The sequence below is a fragment of the Anabrus simplex genome, chromosome 2, assembly GCF_040414725.1.
Source record: "Anabrus simplex isolate iqAnaSimp1 chromosome 2, ASM4041472v1, whole genome shotgun sequence".
Lineage (NCBI taxonomy): Eukaryota > Metazoa > Arthropoda > Insecta > Orthoptera > Tettigoniidae > Anabrus > Anabrus simplex.
In genome coordinates this window covers 729,195,471-729,213,604 of record NC_090266.1, presented here as the reverse complement: position 1 = coordinate 729,213,604, position 18,134 = coordinate 729,195,471, and the positions used below count along the sequence as shown (strand labels likewise).

The 18,134-nt window shown below is 41.1% G+C and overlaps 1 protein-coding gene across 3 annotated transcripts in view; it reads left to right on the top strand.

The window, feature by feature from the left end:
• The window catches only part of Eaat1 (Excitatory amino acid transporter 1), a 341,314-nt gene that overhangs the window by 307,209 nt on the left and 15,971 nt on the right, over window positions 1-18,134 (top strand). For all 3 annotated transcript variants that reach the window (XM_067141369.2, XM_068226272.1, XM_067141367.2), the window contains exon 7: window positions 12,303-12,497. In XM_067141369.2, coding sequence (XP_066997470.2) covers window positions 12,303-12,497 — 195 coding nt within the window. The remainder of the gene's footprint in view (window positions 1-12,302; window positions 12,498-18,134) is intronic.

Genomic DNA, 18,134 nt, shown 5'->3' with positions numbered 1-18,134 from the left:
GGCAATGAAACATCACTCATATAGAATTTGTCATAGCTAGCTTATCTACGAGTCTGGGAAGCAATCAGATAGCACAGATTCCTGCAAACGGCCTTAAATAAGAGTGAGGAGAAGGTTTCTTTCTCACAGCAGCAAGAGCAGTCAAACCAATCAGGTTACACCACACCTATTACACACAGGTAGGTCACCTACCAGGATCTATGGCACACCAAGGATCTCACATCCATGAGCGGATAGCTGAGAGCCGATGACCTACATGTTAGGCCACATTAAACAACTATCAACATCATCATCATCATCATCATCATCATAACCAGCAGAAGCAGCGTATAGGTATCCAATTAATCAGTCGTCAATGATCTGCATTTAGGGCTGTCGTTCAGATGGCAGATTCCCTGTCATTTGTTCACCTAACCTTTTCATAAATATTTTAAAAGAATTTGAAAATTTATCGGACATTTCTTTTGATAAATTATTCCAGTCCCTTAATCCTCTTCTTATAAATGAATATTTGCCCGAATTTTTCCTCTTGAATTCCAACCTAATTTTCATATTATGATCTTTCCTACTTTTAAAAGCTCCCCTGAAGCTTATTCGTTCACTAATGTCATTCCACGGGATCTCTTCACAAACAGCTTGGAATATACCCCTTAGTCGAGCATCTCTTCTCCTTACTCCCAAGACTTCCCAGCCCAAAGTTTATAACATATTCGTAACACTACTCCTTTGTTGGAAATCGCTCAGAACAAATCATTTTGCATGCCTTTGGATCGTTTCCAGTTCTCGTACCAGGTAGTCCTGGCGTGGGTCCCATGCACTGGAACCATACTGTAATTGGGGTCTTACAAGAGACTTATACATTGTAGTGTACTATCGATATACAGGAGATCGATGTGTGTGTTGTAAGATCAGAGAGAAGATGATTGTTGTTTATGCTCTGGATGTAATGGCGACTGTCAATAAAGAGGTTGTTTATTTCGTATAAATCGCTAATTATACAGTACATTGGCGCAGTCGGTAAAATCCATTGGTTAAATCCGTAAACTAAACCTTCAGAAGATATTAAAATGGAAAGAAGCAGCACTAGCCCTATACCAATTTTCGATGTAAATGGAGATGTCACCAGCCTTGCTTCTAGATGGAAAAAATGGAAACGTTCGGTCGAACTGTATATTGCCGCAAAAGGAATAACAGATTCTGCTAGAAAACAGGCAATTTACCTACATTCGGGTGGAGAAGGCTTGCAAGACATATTTTATTCCATCCCTGAACACAGCACTATTCCTACAGGTAAAGCTGTGCATGACTATACTTTAGAATTGTTAGATAAACATTTTTTACGGAAAAGCAATCCGCTATTTGAGCGGCATATTATGAAGTCTATGAAACAGGATGTTAGTGAAACATCTGACGCCTTTATATCTAGGTTGCGTCAACAAGTTGTCAAATGTGATTTTAAAGATACCACAACAAAAAAAGAATTAGAAGACATGTTTATATGTGACCAGTTCGTAGAGGGTTGTAAATCAGCTGAAGTCAGAAAGAGAATATTGGAAAAATCCTCTGTCACAGTAGACGATTTGGTTGACATTGGACGGACTCACGAAATGATAAACATACAGACATCACATTTTAGAAAGGACGACGGTTCTGAGCAAGAGGTGTATAGTATGTCGAATAGGAAGAAATATGGGATTTCACAAAGAACTATTTCCAATAGTGGCAAAAACACTGGTGCTCCGCCGAAAACTAGTTATAATAGTTATCAAAATACAGGAGAAAGAAATGTTATCGCTGCGGGGAAACAAATCACTTAGCAAGTGACCCCCAGTGCCCTGCAAGAAACAAAGTTTGCCAGGCTTGTAATTTAACGGGGCACTATCGGAAGTGTTGTAGAACGAAAAGGACATATACGTTAGAATCGGGGGAGTCAAATGTTGATGACAAAATTTCTTACGTGGGCAACGTCAAATATGAAGTCGGCCCTGGATGTAGTAGTGATTTAGACTACACCTTTCTTACAAATGACGAAAAAAACGGGAGACAACGGGGAAGACCACTTGCCTATTGTCAGGGGTACCCTTCGTTTTTATTATTGACTCAAGATCTACTTGCGATGTTATTGACCAAGGAACTTGGAAGGAATTTGAAAGGAAGCAGGTAACCGATAAAGTAAAATTACTAAATAGTTCGAAAAGACTTTTCACTTATGGTAGAACCGATCCATTGGATATTTTAGGAGAGTTCGAGGCGGACATAACGCATTCCAATAGAAAAATTAGTACCACTGTTGTAGTTATTAAAGGTAGGGGACCACCTATTTTGGGACGTTCCTCGGCTACAAAACTAGGAATATTACAAATTTCTGAGCACGTTAACCAGACGGTGGTTTGTGACACATCGAGGGTGGGCAAAATAAAGAATTTGCAGCTTAAATTACCAATCGATCCGAAAGTCCCACCAGTTATTCAACCTCTGCGGAGGGTGCCATTGGCATTAAAACAAAAAATAGCAGAACGTATCCTTGAGCTGGAGCAAAATGACATAATTGAAAAGGTTGAAGGACCGTCAAGATGGGTTTCCCCTCTTGTACCAATTCCAAAAGGTGACAGCATTAGATTGTGCGTCGATATGCGAATGGCAAATAAAGCTGTACTAAAGGCTAGTCATCCATTACCAACCATGGAAGACCTACACCCTGAAATTAATGAAAGCAAATACTTTTCAAAGTTGGATGTTAGGTCAGCTTTTCACCATGTGGAGCTGCATCCAGACTCACGGGAGATTACCACATTTAGCACACATTTAGGTTGATATAGGTTCAAGCGGCTAATGTTCGGTTTGAATCGGGCAGCTCCTCAGTTCCAAAAGATAATGGAGCATCTGATAAGGAACAAGATTCCTAAAGGAGTTTACGTATTTATTGATGACATTCTGGTGTATGGGGAAACTAAAGAAATACATGATTCAAGATTTAAAAAAGTTCTTTAAGTTTTTCGCGAGCACGGTATTGAACTGAATGAGGAAAAGTGTGAATATGGTAAAACTTCAATTAAGTTCTTGGGTCACATAATATCAGCTAATGGCATTAGGCCTACCGAAGACAGAGTGGCGGCTGTGAAGAATTGCAGAAGACCACAAAATGTGTCTGAGCTGAGAGGTTTTCTAGGCCTACTGAACTACGTAAGTAGATTTATTCCGAACATATCAACCATGACAGAACCACTGCGACAGCTTACACATAAATCTGCACAGTTTGTATGGAAACAAGTACACCAAGAAGCTTTTAATAAAATAAAAAAGTACTTACATCTAGTTCAGTTTTAGGATATTTCAACCCCAAGGACGAAACGATAGTGATGGCAGACGCTGGCCCAAAAGTACTTGGTGCGGTACTGATACAATGGAACAATGAAGGGATCCCACGCATAATTTGCTACGTTAGTCGCAGCCTGTCGGATGTCGAACAACGGTACTCTCAGACGGAGAAAGAAGCACTTGGGATTGTCTGGGCGTGTGAGCGTCTAAGGATTTTCCTGACGGGTAAGCAGTTTTGCCTGTATACGGACCATAAACCACTAGAGGTAATTTTTGGGCCTAGATCAAAACCCTGCGCGAGAATTGAACGTTGGCTTCTGAGACTCCAATCTTTTGACTTCCAGGTTAAGTATGTAAAGGGGAAAAATAACATAGCAGATCCTTTATCACGGTTAAGTGAGAATTCAATCGGTGAAGCCGAGAAGGACAATTATCTGATGCACTTGGCTACGTATTTGGCACCAGTTGCATTATCTTTGGAAGAAATAGAGGAAGCTTCAAAAATTGATCCCACTCTAAAAAAGGTCCGGTCACATTTACTAACAGGGTGTTGGGATCGTAATGACGTTGACCTCCTTCCATTTCGGGCGATGATGTCACAATTATGCGTCATGGACAATATATTACTGAAAGAAACTAAGTTGGTAATTCCGAAAAGTTTACAAACTAGGGTCCTTAGTTTGGCACACGAGGGTCATCCGGGAATTTTGGAAATGAAAAACAGACTCAGATCTAAAGTATGGTGGCCTGGAATGGACAAAGCAGCGGAACGGACAGTGAGAACATGTCTGGGTTGTCAGATTACCAGTAAACCCGAGAAACCCGAAAAAATATCTCCGACAGTAATTCCTAAAAAGCCTTGGGAACGAATAGCTGCTGATATTTTGGGTCCTTTCCCTAATGGGGTACAACTATTGATCGTGATAGATTATTTTAGCCGTTTCATGGAAGTAACAAGACTAAGTAGTACTGACTCTAAAAGCATAATAAAGGCCCTAGATGGTATTTTTGCAAGATACGGGTATCCTGAGGTTCTCTCAACAGATAACGGCACGAACTTCGTCAGCGCAGAGACGGAAAATTACCTGCAACAGTGTGGAATTCATCACCACAGAGTTACCCCGTTACACCCACAAGCAAATGGCACAGTGGAAAGACTGAACCCAGGGATAGCTCAACGACTACAGATTGCCAATGCTATGAAATTAGATTGGGAGTTAGAGCTAAACAAGTACCGAATGATGTACCGGAACTATGAGCACCAGACTACAGGGGTTAGTTCGGCGGAGTTATTTTTTAACAGAAAATTCAGGGACAAAATTCCCGGTCTGGTCCCATACAAGACAGAAAAAATATTAGAGGAGGTGGTGGAACGAGGCCTTATTGAAAAGTTTAAAAAGGGAGAATACGCGGACATTAGACGTGGGGCCAGAGAAAATAAATTATCAGAGGGCGACAAGGTTTTGATGCGTAACCCCAAAGTAAACAAATTTTCAACTACATTTGGACCCACACCCTTGAAAGTCGTCAAGAAGAATGGCAACGCTGTGACAGTAGAGACTTCGGATGGTAGCCAAATAACTCGCAACTCTACCTTCTTCCGGCCTTTTCATGAGCTGTTGTCTGAGGACGAGTCAGAGAGTGTGAAAGAGCAACTAGAGGAACCAGAAGAAGAAGAAGAAGAATATCAACCAGAGAAGAAAGAAGAAGAAGGAAGTCAAGAATCGGGACAGAGACGAAGTCAACGGGAGAGGAAACCCCCAGGATTTTTGTCAGACTACGATTTAAAGTTAAAAAAAAAGGGAGTGATGTAGTGTACTATCGATATACAGGAGATCGATGTGTGTGTTGTAAGATCAGAGAGAAGATGATTGTTGTTTATGCTCTGGATGTAATGGCGACTGTCAATAAAGAGGTTGTTTATTTCGTATAAATCGCTAATTATACAGTACATACATCCTCTCCTTTACATCCTTACTATAATCCTTAAAGATGCTCATAACCATATGAGGACATATGTAACCTTTCTTTACAGCCCCGTTAATGAGATTACTCCAATGATGATTATTCCTTATATTAACACCTAGGTACTTACAGTGATCCCCATGAGGTACTTTTACCCCATCAACACAATAATTAAAACTGAGATGATTTTTGCTCTTGGTGAAACTTACAACTTGACTTTTCATCACGTTTACCATTTACCATAGTCTGCTGTCCATCTCACAGCAATGTCTAGATCAGGCATGTCAAAGTCAAGAACACCAAGCGAGCTGAGTGGTCTTTACTCCCGTGCGGTCTCGGCTGGCACACGCTGACTCGAGAGGAGAAATCGGACATGCGTCAGCGTTGCACAGTATTCCTTCTTTCATTACAAACGAAGTGTACTACCTCTAAAAGAGAACTGCCCTTCACCAACATCATTAATAAGGCACCGTAAGTTGTTAATTTACATGAAGTAATAATAAACACATTGCTGGTATATACAAAGACAATAGAATTGTAGGCTATATAAATACTACACACATTAACCAAATATTAAACGAAGAATCAAAATCTGACATGTTCAAGATACGTAAAGTATTAAATTAGGAGTATTCCAGTTGAAACAAGAGCTTCCGTGGCTCAGGCGGCTGCGCGCCGGCCTCTCACCGCTGGGTTCCGTGGTTCAAATCCCGGTCACTCCATGTGAGATTTGTGTTGGACAAAGCGGATACCGGTTTTCCCTGTCATATTTCATTCCAGCAACACTCTCCAATATCATTTCATTTCATCTGTCATTCATTAATCATTGCCCCAGAGGAGTGCGACAGGCTTCCGCAGCTGGCACAATTCCTATCCTCGTCGCTAGATGGGGGCTTCATTCATTCCATTCCTGACTCGGTCGAAAGACTGGAAACAGGCTGTGGATTTTCATTTCTAGTTGAAACAACACAGGTGTGACGAAATAACTTAAAAACATTCCGGTGAGCACTTGCATTTTACACGCTAAGCACTGAGTTTCTACCTTATGTCTTAGGGAACAGTGCGCCATTCCGAGTCAAATCTACCGTAAATGTTCCTCTTACCACTCTCGTCTTGCAACGTTCTTTTGTTTCGCATGGCGAAGAGATATAGTTTACTCATCCCTGCTGTGAGCGAACGTACTGTGCACCACCCCCTTCCCTACCGATGACGCGAGACGTAAAATGATACGCACATAGGGGAGAAATGAGGCGTGGACCACGACTAGGAAAGGCCAGGAGAACACAGCCTTGAGCTGAAAACGTCCCTCATTATTTATGAATAAGGTTATCAATCTAATTATACAGCAATAAAATCCGAATAAAACTTAAATGAGGGTTTATTGCTAAAGTAAATTTGAAACAGATAAGCAAAATAGTGATATCAAAAACTTAAAAAGGGAAAGGGATTGTAACATAAGCATACCTCGTTCAATGGATGTCAAAACATTATAACGTTTATAACGTGAGCGCGGCGTTGTTACACTCCAAGATACAGATAACTATTATCAGAAGCTCGCCGCCTCAAATATAACCTCGTTACATCATGTGCAGGTATTAATACAGCTCACACGGCCCAGTTAGATCGTTCTTTTTACGAGATTGACTTCTTTCAAGCATATATATTCTTTTTGCTCATTATCCACACAACAACAATAGCCATATCTCTACGAAAAATCATCTCCGCATCATGGAGAAGAAAAGGCAGGTAAAACAACTATGAAAGACAATATCACGCCAGAGAGAGGAATGTCTCTGGACCAAAGAAGTGTATTAAAATCAAAGGAGAAAACACAGGCACGCGCATCGCCCACAAGAATGAAAGTAAACAAACATGGCTGCCTCACGGGCTAGCAAGCGCCCGAGACAGGGACCAAGACAAAAATAAGTGATACTGTACCGAGAACAAAAATAAGGTACAGAAATTAAATTAAAAACGAAAATAGAACTGACCGGTACATCATCTTTCCGCTCCCCTCACTCACGCACACACTCCCGAACACACACACACATATGCCAGTACGGCAGGCAATACGAGCGGTCGCTCCAATTGATAAAGTCCAACACCAATCCATATAGGGTGACTCACCTGGTCACGAACTGCAGGTCTCTCGTACACCAGACAGCAGTGTGCACGACGCAAACAATATAACAACGAGATCGGAAGAATCCCGTACTCAAAAGCACCATGTCACGTGCCCCGCACGACGAGAATGGAGCTTCCAGTCGACACGGGGAGCACAGATATATTTGATGGCGAAATACTATACGATGCAGTGCACGTAAATGGAATCAATTAGAGACTCAGTTATCATGATGGCATAGTCACAAACATACTAACAAACACACGTCCCATTCATGCTGTTTGGGGCGGATGGCGCATAACGATCAGCCATAATCAACAGCGCCAATAGTAATACTAAAGAACTGCAGAACCAAAGGTAAACAAGAATTAACGTACCTGCGATATGAGCAAGGTTTGAATATATTAAACACCCATTTATAAGATAGGAATGCAGCTCTGCTCTGTGTGGGCTCCATTGTTAATTTATCTCCCATAAACAAAGCAAAGCTACCCTTTAGAGAGATAATACATCTCGTCTCGCAAAATGAACGATCTTCCGTGTTTATATCACACAGTGCTGCCCTCTCCAGTACATTGTCAGAAACACATAAGCTATTCGAATTGAGGTTATAGGAAGCCATTTACATATTGAAAAAACGTCACATTTATGAACATGCCATTAGGCATGGCTCAACTGTCAGTTCAACTCTCCTCTCTCCCGCCTAATGCGGAGAAGTTCTGCTCGCACGCGTGCGAGGTCATTTGTAGGCCGTGCGATGTCTTACTGCAGGCACTGTTTCACACGTCTGTTCTAGATACTCCTGCAATTGGCTTTACGTCGCATCGACACAGATAAGTCTTATGGTGGCGATGGGATAGAAAGGTCTAGGAGTAGGAAGGAAGCGGCGTGGCCTTAATTAAGGTACAGCCCCAGCATTTGCCGCATTTGCCTGGAGTGAAAATGGGAAACCACAGAAAACCTTCTTCAGGGCTGCTGACAGTGGGGTTCGAATCCAATATCTCCTGGATTTAATCTCACTGCCGCAAGCCCCTAACCGCACGGCCAACTCACCCGGTAGATCCTCCTGCAATCGCTCACATTCCTGGACCTCATTTACACTTTATACAAGGTGTCTGAAAATAAGTTGCAGAGAATTTATGGGGATGTTATTCCAAATAATGTAAGAGAGGATCAACTATCAGTTTTTCCTGAACCGCCTGGTTAATCGCCAGTGGTAACTGCTTCGTATCTCTTATGACCTGTGACGTAGTGTGCTAAATTCGCAACAAGACGTTATCGGCGAAGAGCAGTTTTTTTGCATTAAACTCGTATCCTCGTCCCGAGGTGGTGCAGCTCTTTTCAGGTACACCCCCCAATGGCCGTGAACTGCATGTACCATTCCCACCACATACCAGCCCTCCTGCCATTCTTAAATTTCTGTCAGGACCGGGAATCGAACCCGGACTCCCGAGGACGGCAGCTAATAACACTAACCGTTACGCTACGGAGGCCGACATTATTTGCATTAAAATTCCTAAGGAAAATAGGTTATGGAGGAATTACTAGTTACCTTAACTAGTTAACACAATGTAGACATGAGCACACGACTTCGGACGCCACGGTGCCGGTTGCGTATGTGTACGCTGCAGCTGGCAAGCAGTACAGTTGCGGGACTCAAGTCATGTAGTGGAGTGGACTCCACTCAGTGGAGGCGACCAGCCGGGAACCGAGAGGGCAAAGTCCAAACAGGATCTCATTCTTAATCTCTTTATTTTCCTGTTAGTTCAGCTAGACCCGTTTGACCTGTAACCTACACTCGTGCAGTTTGGAGATGAGTAAAACCAGAAGATACAGCACCTATCTTTCCAACAGACGTGGGTAACTTCTGACTGGTATCGGTTTTGATGTTGTCTTTGTTACTGCATATGGGTACATGATGGCCCTTCTTGCATTTGGCACACGATGCTCTTTCTTTCATACTACATTCGGCAGTATTGTGACCCTGATTTAGGCATAGGTAGCAACGGTTTTTGCACTTAATTTTTCCTTTCGACTGAGAAGATCAGCAACAGCGTTGCAGTCTTGAGCCCAATGACTGCTTTTCTCACAAAGGGCACAGAAGGGATTCGCCGACTAACAAGATGTGTATTAGACGGTGGCAGGCAGGCTAGCTTTGTCACAAGGTCACTAATAAACGAGCTGAAATTAGAAACCACACAGAATCGGTGTCTGTCTCTCAGTGCCTTTGGAATGCCATCGGCTTCCACAGTCCCTCGTAGACTCGTTCGCTCGAAGCTTAAGGGTATCTGCGCAAATTCCACAACATCTTTTACTGCCTTTGAAAGCACTCACTCTTTCATGCATCACCCGACTTTACTGCAGGATGCCACTGTACTGGGATACACACGAAAATTACAACTTGCTGACCCAAGGAACAACTACGAGAACCTTCCTATCGAGATCCTCATAGGCGGTGACCATTATTGGAGGTTAATAAACGATGCCGCTCCAATACGCCTTTCCCCTTCATGAGTGCTGATTCCTTCCAAACTGGGCTGGATACTCAGTGGAAATTGATCAGAAGTTAAAGTGAAGACAGTGGTAGTCAATCATATTGATGACCATAAAGTTACACATTCAGAAGATATGTTCAGACGCCTCTGGGATTTGGATGCTATTGGGATTACACAAGACCAAGACCGATCTTCGAGTATGAAAGACACTGAAATTCCCCAGTAATTTCACAACTCCTACCATATTGAAGGCAATCGAAAAGCAGTTTCTCTTCCAAGAAAGGAGCACGTAAGTCTGCCAACTAATAACGTGAATGCTGAAAATGGATTTCTTTCCCTGCAAAAACAACTCGAAAGAAATAAAAGTCTGAAGAAAATCTACTTTTCACAGAGTTTGACTATGTAGAGAAAGAAAATGGAGAATTCGCTGAACCAGCACAAGACCCAAACATGTGTTATTATCTACCACATCATCTGGTAAAAAAGGAAAAGTGGAGAATTTTTTCTATGGGTTTTCACACGAAAGAAATGTACATTCATTTAATGGCACTCTGGAGATGGAACGGAACCTTCTTCCAGAGTCCCTATCAATTCTACTCAGATTTAGACTATACCCAGTAGCAGTCATTGGAGATGTCAGCCAAGCCTTTTTGCAGCTTGCCCTCGACCAATGTGAAAGGAATTTAACCGAGATTCTTCCGGTACCGACTGGTTGACGGTGATGACGATCATGAAACAACCAGCGACGTAACAATATATTGATTCACAAGGCTTCCCTTTGCCTTCACCTGCAGTCCATTCGTGCTTGCTGCTACGCTGCGAGGCTTGCTGCGCATCATGAGCGAATATTTCCCCAGGCTGCATCTCCTTTAAACAAGAGCACTTACGTAGATGATTTTGCTGCAAGTGCCCGATACGAGTCTAAGGCTGTCTCCCTTAATTATGCGCTTACATCCCTCATGAGGAAAATTCAATTGCATTGTCATTTGCGAGAAATCTAGTCGTTGCACTTCTGTTGACCTATAGCGGATCTGTTGCTGGCTTAGATTTACGGTATTTCAGAGAGTTTAGATAAAACAGCTTTGTGTCCTTGGTTTTCAGAACATTAAAGAACTCCTGAGGAACAAAATAATACTGACATCCCAGTATCTCTTAAAATTTACAGTAATTGAAGGGATATTAAAAAACAAATAACAACAAAATAAAGTGAGATACTCACTGACAGCAATGGACACACATTCTAAAAGCATAAAAATACAGAGTAATTATTAAATAATACATCAGCATTCAATGCTAGAGAAATGTACAATTAACTTAAATAAGTCAGGTATTTCTGCTACATCATATAGCACATTCATTTTGATGATCGAGTTTTAACTTCACAATGTAACAGGATGTGAGATGTGTGTGGTGGCAGAGCTGTTGTAGGTATCTCCTAATAAAAATAAACAACATTAAACTTTCAGGTCATATACTACAGATATATTTACAAAACAAAAAGTCCCTATGGTTGATCGTTTACGAGCTATGTCTGTTTTAGTTATTAGCTGTAATGGGAAGAGTTCATATTTAGAATTAAGTTTGGAATCCAGCATGCCATTTTGGACATTGCAGTACTTCATCAGCATGTGGAATAAGGTTGCCATTGAGTATGTGCAATGCCTGGAGTGTTTGAATGTGTCTGACAATCACTGAGGTTAAATCAATAAAAGTAAACTTCCACCTGTTTACATTAAATCAATAAAAGTAAACTTCCATCTGTTTACTTTTATTAATTTAATATAAATAAGATTTATACAGGAAATGAAGCTGATTCCTTGCAATCAATGAGGTGGCATGTTCAGGCATGCATTCAGGCACATGGTGGACATTTTGAGGACATCTTATATTAGACTGCAGTATCCTTGCTGGTACACCAATATGGTGACAGCTACTCAATATGAGATGTACCTAGTAAGGCAATTACCAATACATCCGGCACAAAATTGGAAAGTCTGCAACTCTTAAGCAATTGACCATAGGAAATATGTTCATAGGGACTTTTTTTTGTTGTTTTGGATGTACTGTCCCACCCACCCCACAGTTACTTCCCACACGTTTGGGAACATCCTATATAGGAACTCAAAATTGTGTTGTAGAGCTACTCAGGTCTTACCACAGCTGACTTAAAGATGATACCGAACCACACCCACAAGCAGAACAAATCTATTTATTGACAATGATGTTGAACAAATAAAAGAAATGTAAAAAGATTAAAATTAATTTAAAATATATGATTTGTTAAGAAGAGCATATAACACGAGAAAAACTTCTCAAAAGGTCTTTTTATTTTTATACCTAAATTAGCATGGATACTGTCTGTACTTATGAACTATATATATATATTTATTTCATTTCTTTAGCAATGCAACACTTCCTCTTTCTATGAAATGCCTTGAAGAAAAGAATAATATTGATCCCCGAGTATCACGTTTTGTGATGCCTATTGGGGCCACTATTAATATGGATGGCACAGCACTGTATGAAGCTGTGGCAGCAATCTTCATCTCCCAAGTCCGAGGTCGGGTTCTCACACTTGGACAACTGATCGCTATCAGGTAAGAAAAGTTGTTGCTTATTTTTCCCCACTTGTGGCATGACTTTGCTTAGTTTCTCTCCACCAACTATTGAAATTGTGATGGATAAGCTACTTCCCATGTCACAGAAACAAAAATACTTGGGTAACTTGTTGAACAAACACGATTACAAGGATTTTGATAGGATCTGCAAATAGACATGAATTTTAGAGGAAGAAGTAACTTAGTAAATTGCCATAGATTATAAAAAATTAAAAACAGCTAAAGATACAACCACGTTGAAGTACTAGACATATTGTGATTTCCAAGTAAGGAAACATTGGGCTTGGTCAATATTGAGTCTCAGGACTGCACCCTACTAATTAGGGAGCGGAAGGGAGAACAGAAAAAAGAACTGGCTAATACAACTTATATGTGTTTTTAAATTTAATTTTGTCTGGCCCCGCGCTGTAGGGGGAAACGCGTCCGCCTTACTCCTGGCGGCCCCGGGTTCGATTCCCGGCCGCGTCAGGGATTTTAAATTGTAATGATTAATATCCCTGGCCTGGGTATTTGTGACATCCTTAATCTTCCTTTCCACACACACAACATTCCACACTACCGTCATTCCAATTACACGCAGGTTCATAAAATATGGTGCCAGAAGGCGCAAAAGATCCACATGGGTCGACGCCCCAAACAAATAGAATTTAAAAGAAAAATTTTTGTATGCTGGGCTGTGTGGCGCTAGATAGTAGAAGGGCTTTCGAGTCCAAGTCGGCAGGCTCGATGTCAATTCAATCCAGTGGTATTTGGAGGTGTTAAAATATGACGCCCTCATTACGTGGCATGTGAAAGAACTGCTGCAGGACAAATTTACAGCTGCTCAGTGCCTCTGAAAACCATAAAAATAGTTAGTGGGACAAAAAACCTACTCAATAATTTTAATAGAACAGACCTATAGACAGCAAATTATCATGTGAGATGGAAGTCAAAGTCACAGGGAATTAAGGAAAATTTAACTGTTTTTTCTTTGCATACTAATATTCAATTTTCCATATCTAATAAAGTATTCCTTTTTGTAAAAAAAAATTGAACATGTAATTCATTACAATGGACTTCTGAAATCTCTGGTAAAAAATATTTGTGCTATTATACACAGAAATTGTGATTACTTAAGTTCTCTTCTTTATTTATATTATGTGAGATTTCTCAGTGAATAATGCACAGTGTTATATGGGTGGATGCTACCTCTGCTGCAGTGTTGCACAGTTGGGAGCCTATTGAAATTAGCCCACTGCAGCTGGGCTGGCTTGACTGGAATGCTTATGTGCAAAGCGTATGTCACAGTCAAGTGAGAAAGGAACACACTCAGCATGGCATTGTGCTGCAAGTGTAATGGACTAGCATGAGTTGGAAACAATTCTCTAATCCATGGGTAAATAATGGGAATATTGAGCTCAAATTATTATTATTATTATTATTATTATTATTATTATTATTATTATTATTATTATTATTATTATTATTATTATTATTAAGACTTGTGAGGTGGGGCTATGAAGTTGTTTACGCCTATTAGTATTATTTATGTAGTTATGAACGGACTTTATTTGGCATAAATTGTGATCATATTATTTGTGATGTTATGTCATGAAACATCTGCTGTATGTATATTAATATGCGTTTATTTAATATGTCTGTCTGTTAGGTCAACAGCCCAGAGGCTGGTTGGATCCACAAATAGCACCACCAAAGGTTATGCGGTTATAAGGAAACCCCAAAAACCAATGGCAGCACCAAAATGAGGCGTACTGGGCAAGATGAGGAGTGAGGTAGTTTGCCATTGCTTTCCTCACTGGGTCAGAAAGTACAATTGCAGCACTACTGACCCTGTGAGCAGCACCTTTCATAACACTCAGATGCACTAGTCGTGCTCTGAATGTCATTACTCAGCACTACCCATACCCCAGCAGCTACCATATTGTCACAGCCATGGATGTTGACTGGGACTTCGATGGAAGCTACACTTTACTCTGGCCTGTGCCAAGAAGTGGATGCAAAAGTACTGTATCCATCAAGAAACGACAGCAGGCAGTTATTTAATATAAGAACACGTAATTAATAGTATATAATTTATTATTACCTGTAAATATGATGTATAAATCCAGTGTAATGTTATGCAACGCACTGTAATAGTCCAGAACAACGCATCTTGACACTGGAATTGTGTAGATAATTTCTTTCATTGTAAATAGGCTATTGGAGACTCTCAAAATTACGAGAAATCATGTTGTGTCATATCCTTCTAGAAGCCCGGCCAGGCAATGTATATAAAGAGGCAGTCTTTGGAGTTGAGTTGTTTAACAAGAGTTGTGGGTGCAAGTCGTTAATCGAGTATGTGAATTCATGTTGTGACTGCTAGTATGTTGACATGCTATTGTGTCACTCTTCTTTTTCTTATTTTTCGTAACAGTGTTTTGTTCAAGAGCATAGTAGTCAAGTGTTCAAGATGGCAGTTTATTAGTACGTGTGTGAAGAATATGTATATATAATTTGTAAATAAAATAGTGTACACAACTGACAGCACTTCGCTTGTGCGTCTTTGTGGTAACAACATTGGCGACCGTGACGTGACTGAAGAATAAATTTCGGAATACAAGTGTAAGTGTATCAGAACAAAATGCAAGTGATACTGCAAGATATGCCTGTACAACAACTTAAAGACGAACTTTAAGGAAAATCTTCTGATGAACGACAAGAAGAAGTCACTGACGACATGGTTACGAGAAAACCTCATCGAAAACGGCGAAGATCCCGAAAAGTTTTTTATCGAGGTGGATGAAACACCGGACTCGTCATCAGAAGTGGAGGTAAATATTACCAAAATGTGTTCCAATTTAATGAGCATGATACAGACACAATTTCAGACGTCAATTGCGTACTAACAGAACAGATTTCAGAACAAATTTCGAAGGTATATGACAAGATTTATGAAGCTAATACAGTTTTAAATAGACGACTATCACAAGTGTACACGCAGGTTTACAAGGTAGAACAGTGCCTAGAATCAAAACTTTCAACGATAGATGATAAAAATTCATCCCAAATTAGCGACGTCACCAATCAATTAACACAGCAGATATCGGACATCAGGTCAAAACTGGGACAGGATGAACAGATCGATAGTAGGGTAAGAGAGCTGGAAGGGGACATCTCGAACCTCAAGGAGGAGGTGGAAATCTAGCTTTCTGGCGTAAAAAAACAGGTTGAGGGGAGAATTTCTGCCGTGGAGGGAAATTTTGGGAGCCGTATTTCTGCCGTTGAAGGACGGTTAGAAAACGGATTTCGACCATCGGGGGAGATGTGCAGAATATGAGAGAGAGCATCCTTGACGCGGTAGAAGATAGATTAACTCAAACAGGACCTATCACCACACCTGCAACCCGCGCAAACCTAACCGCCAACACAGGACACCTAGACCCGAAGGTTATTATAGAGAGCCTTCCGGAATTCCACGGGTGACTGGAAAAGAAACCGAGTAACTTCATCGAGGGATCGTTCAGTCTACTAGGAAAGACTAATCTACTGGAGGACATCTTCGTTCAACTCATCACGCCGTGGTTAAAGGGGCAAGCCGCTACTTGGTGGAATAACTTTGGAGGGCTTAAATTTAAACTGGACTGATTTCAAGAGGGAACTCCTTGCTAGGTTTAATTCTGAAGGGCTGAAGAGCGCTATGGAAAGGAAGTTACTGACTGATGCACAACCCACTGGCATGAGAGCTAGCGCGTTCGTCCTCCAGAAGTACCAGCTCTTCAAGAGGCTGCACCCGGACGGAAGCGAAAACGAGATCTTACCAGACATCGTAGGGCTACTCCACAATAAGATTAGACCCCTAGTGAAGGTATCACCACCGAGATCCTTTGATGATCTGCATAAAATCATTGCCCAGTTGGAAGAAGAACACAAGAGCAAAGCGACGGAAGAGACCAGGTCGGTTAGGAAATGCTACCAGTATGGAAGAACGGGACACCTGAAGAACAAATGCCCAACCCTGACATCGGAAAACTAGGTCCAGCCCATTCTGGATTGAGGGGGGATGGGACCGGGAACAGGAATGCGCCTTAAGACCCGACAGACAAGCAACCCTGGTCAAGTAGGAGAAGGATTGGTCAGACTGTGAACAGAACAGGCCAACCTCGCCCAGCTATCATCTTGAGGATAGGCAACGAAAATTTTTCAGCCTTACTCAATAGCCAAGCAAGCCATTCATTTCTAAATGGGACTGTTGCCAGATTACACCGGCCCATGAAGTCTCACCATCTCGGAAGGGTAGGCTAGTGGGAGCAGCGGACGGAGTGACCTATTCCATCCAAGGACAAACTAACCTAACCGCTAAATGCATGGACCTGCCTATTGTAATTAACGTCGCAGTGTTTCGGAACCTAATACCTGACATCATATTAGGTCATGACTTTCTGGTAGAATACAAGGTGATCCTAGACTATGCAGCTCATGAAGTCTTTTGGGGAAAAGACAGATGTCTGAGGGTCGTCTGGCACAATGGAAATATCTGGACTCGCAAGGAACCAGAAGTCGATGTAGACCTGGGAGATATCCAGTTAACACATCTTCAACCAAGTGAAGAAGAGGAGCTGAGACACACCGTAAAGGACTTTCCGGAAGTCATCATCAATGAAACAGGATGGACTACCACTGTAATGTACACCACTGAATGCAGCACTTCCTTGCCCATCAAGCAACGTCCATATCCAATCAACCCGGATAAGCGCAACTTTATCATTCAGAAGGTTCAAGAGATAGAAGGGCAAGGTCTCATTGAACCCTCTACATCCTGTTGAGTTTCGTCTATCGTCCTACCAAAAAAGAAGAAGGGGGAGTATCGACTGTGTGTGGACTATCTGAAGTTGAACGAGAAGATCGTTAGTGACGCCTACACCATGCCTGACCTGAAAGTCTCTCTGAAACAAGTGAGTCTAGGATTTTCAGCACACAGGATCTCAACTCCGGATACTGACAAGTGGAGGACGAGGAAAGTTCTAGGCCACTGACCGCCTTCATGACACCAAGAGGATTGTGCCAGTTTACAGTAATGCCTTTTGGACTGAAGCATGCTGCTGCACGTATTACCAATCATAACTTGAATTCACATACTCGATTAATGGCTTGCACCCACAACTCTTGTTAAACAACTCAACTCAACTCCCAAGACTGTCTCTTTATATACACTGCCTGGCCAGGCTTCTAGAAGAATATGACACAACATGTTTTCTCGTAATTTCGAGAGTCTCCAATAGCCTATTTACAATTAAATGAATTTTCTGCACAATTTTATTGGCAAGAAGCGTTGATCTGGACTATTACAGTATGCTGCACAACATTATCCTGGATTTATACATATTTACAGGTAATAATAAATTATATACTATAATTATACGGTCTTATATTAAATAAACTCAAATTAATATCCATAGAGCAAATGTTTCATGACATAACCTCACAAATAATATGATAACGATTTATGTCAAATAAAGTCCGTTCATATCTACGTAAATAATAATAATAATAATAATAACAATAATAATAATAATAATAGATGTAAATAACTTCATAGCCACACCTCACAAGTCTTAAAAATAGTAATAATAATTCCAG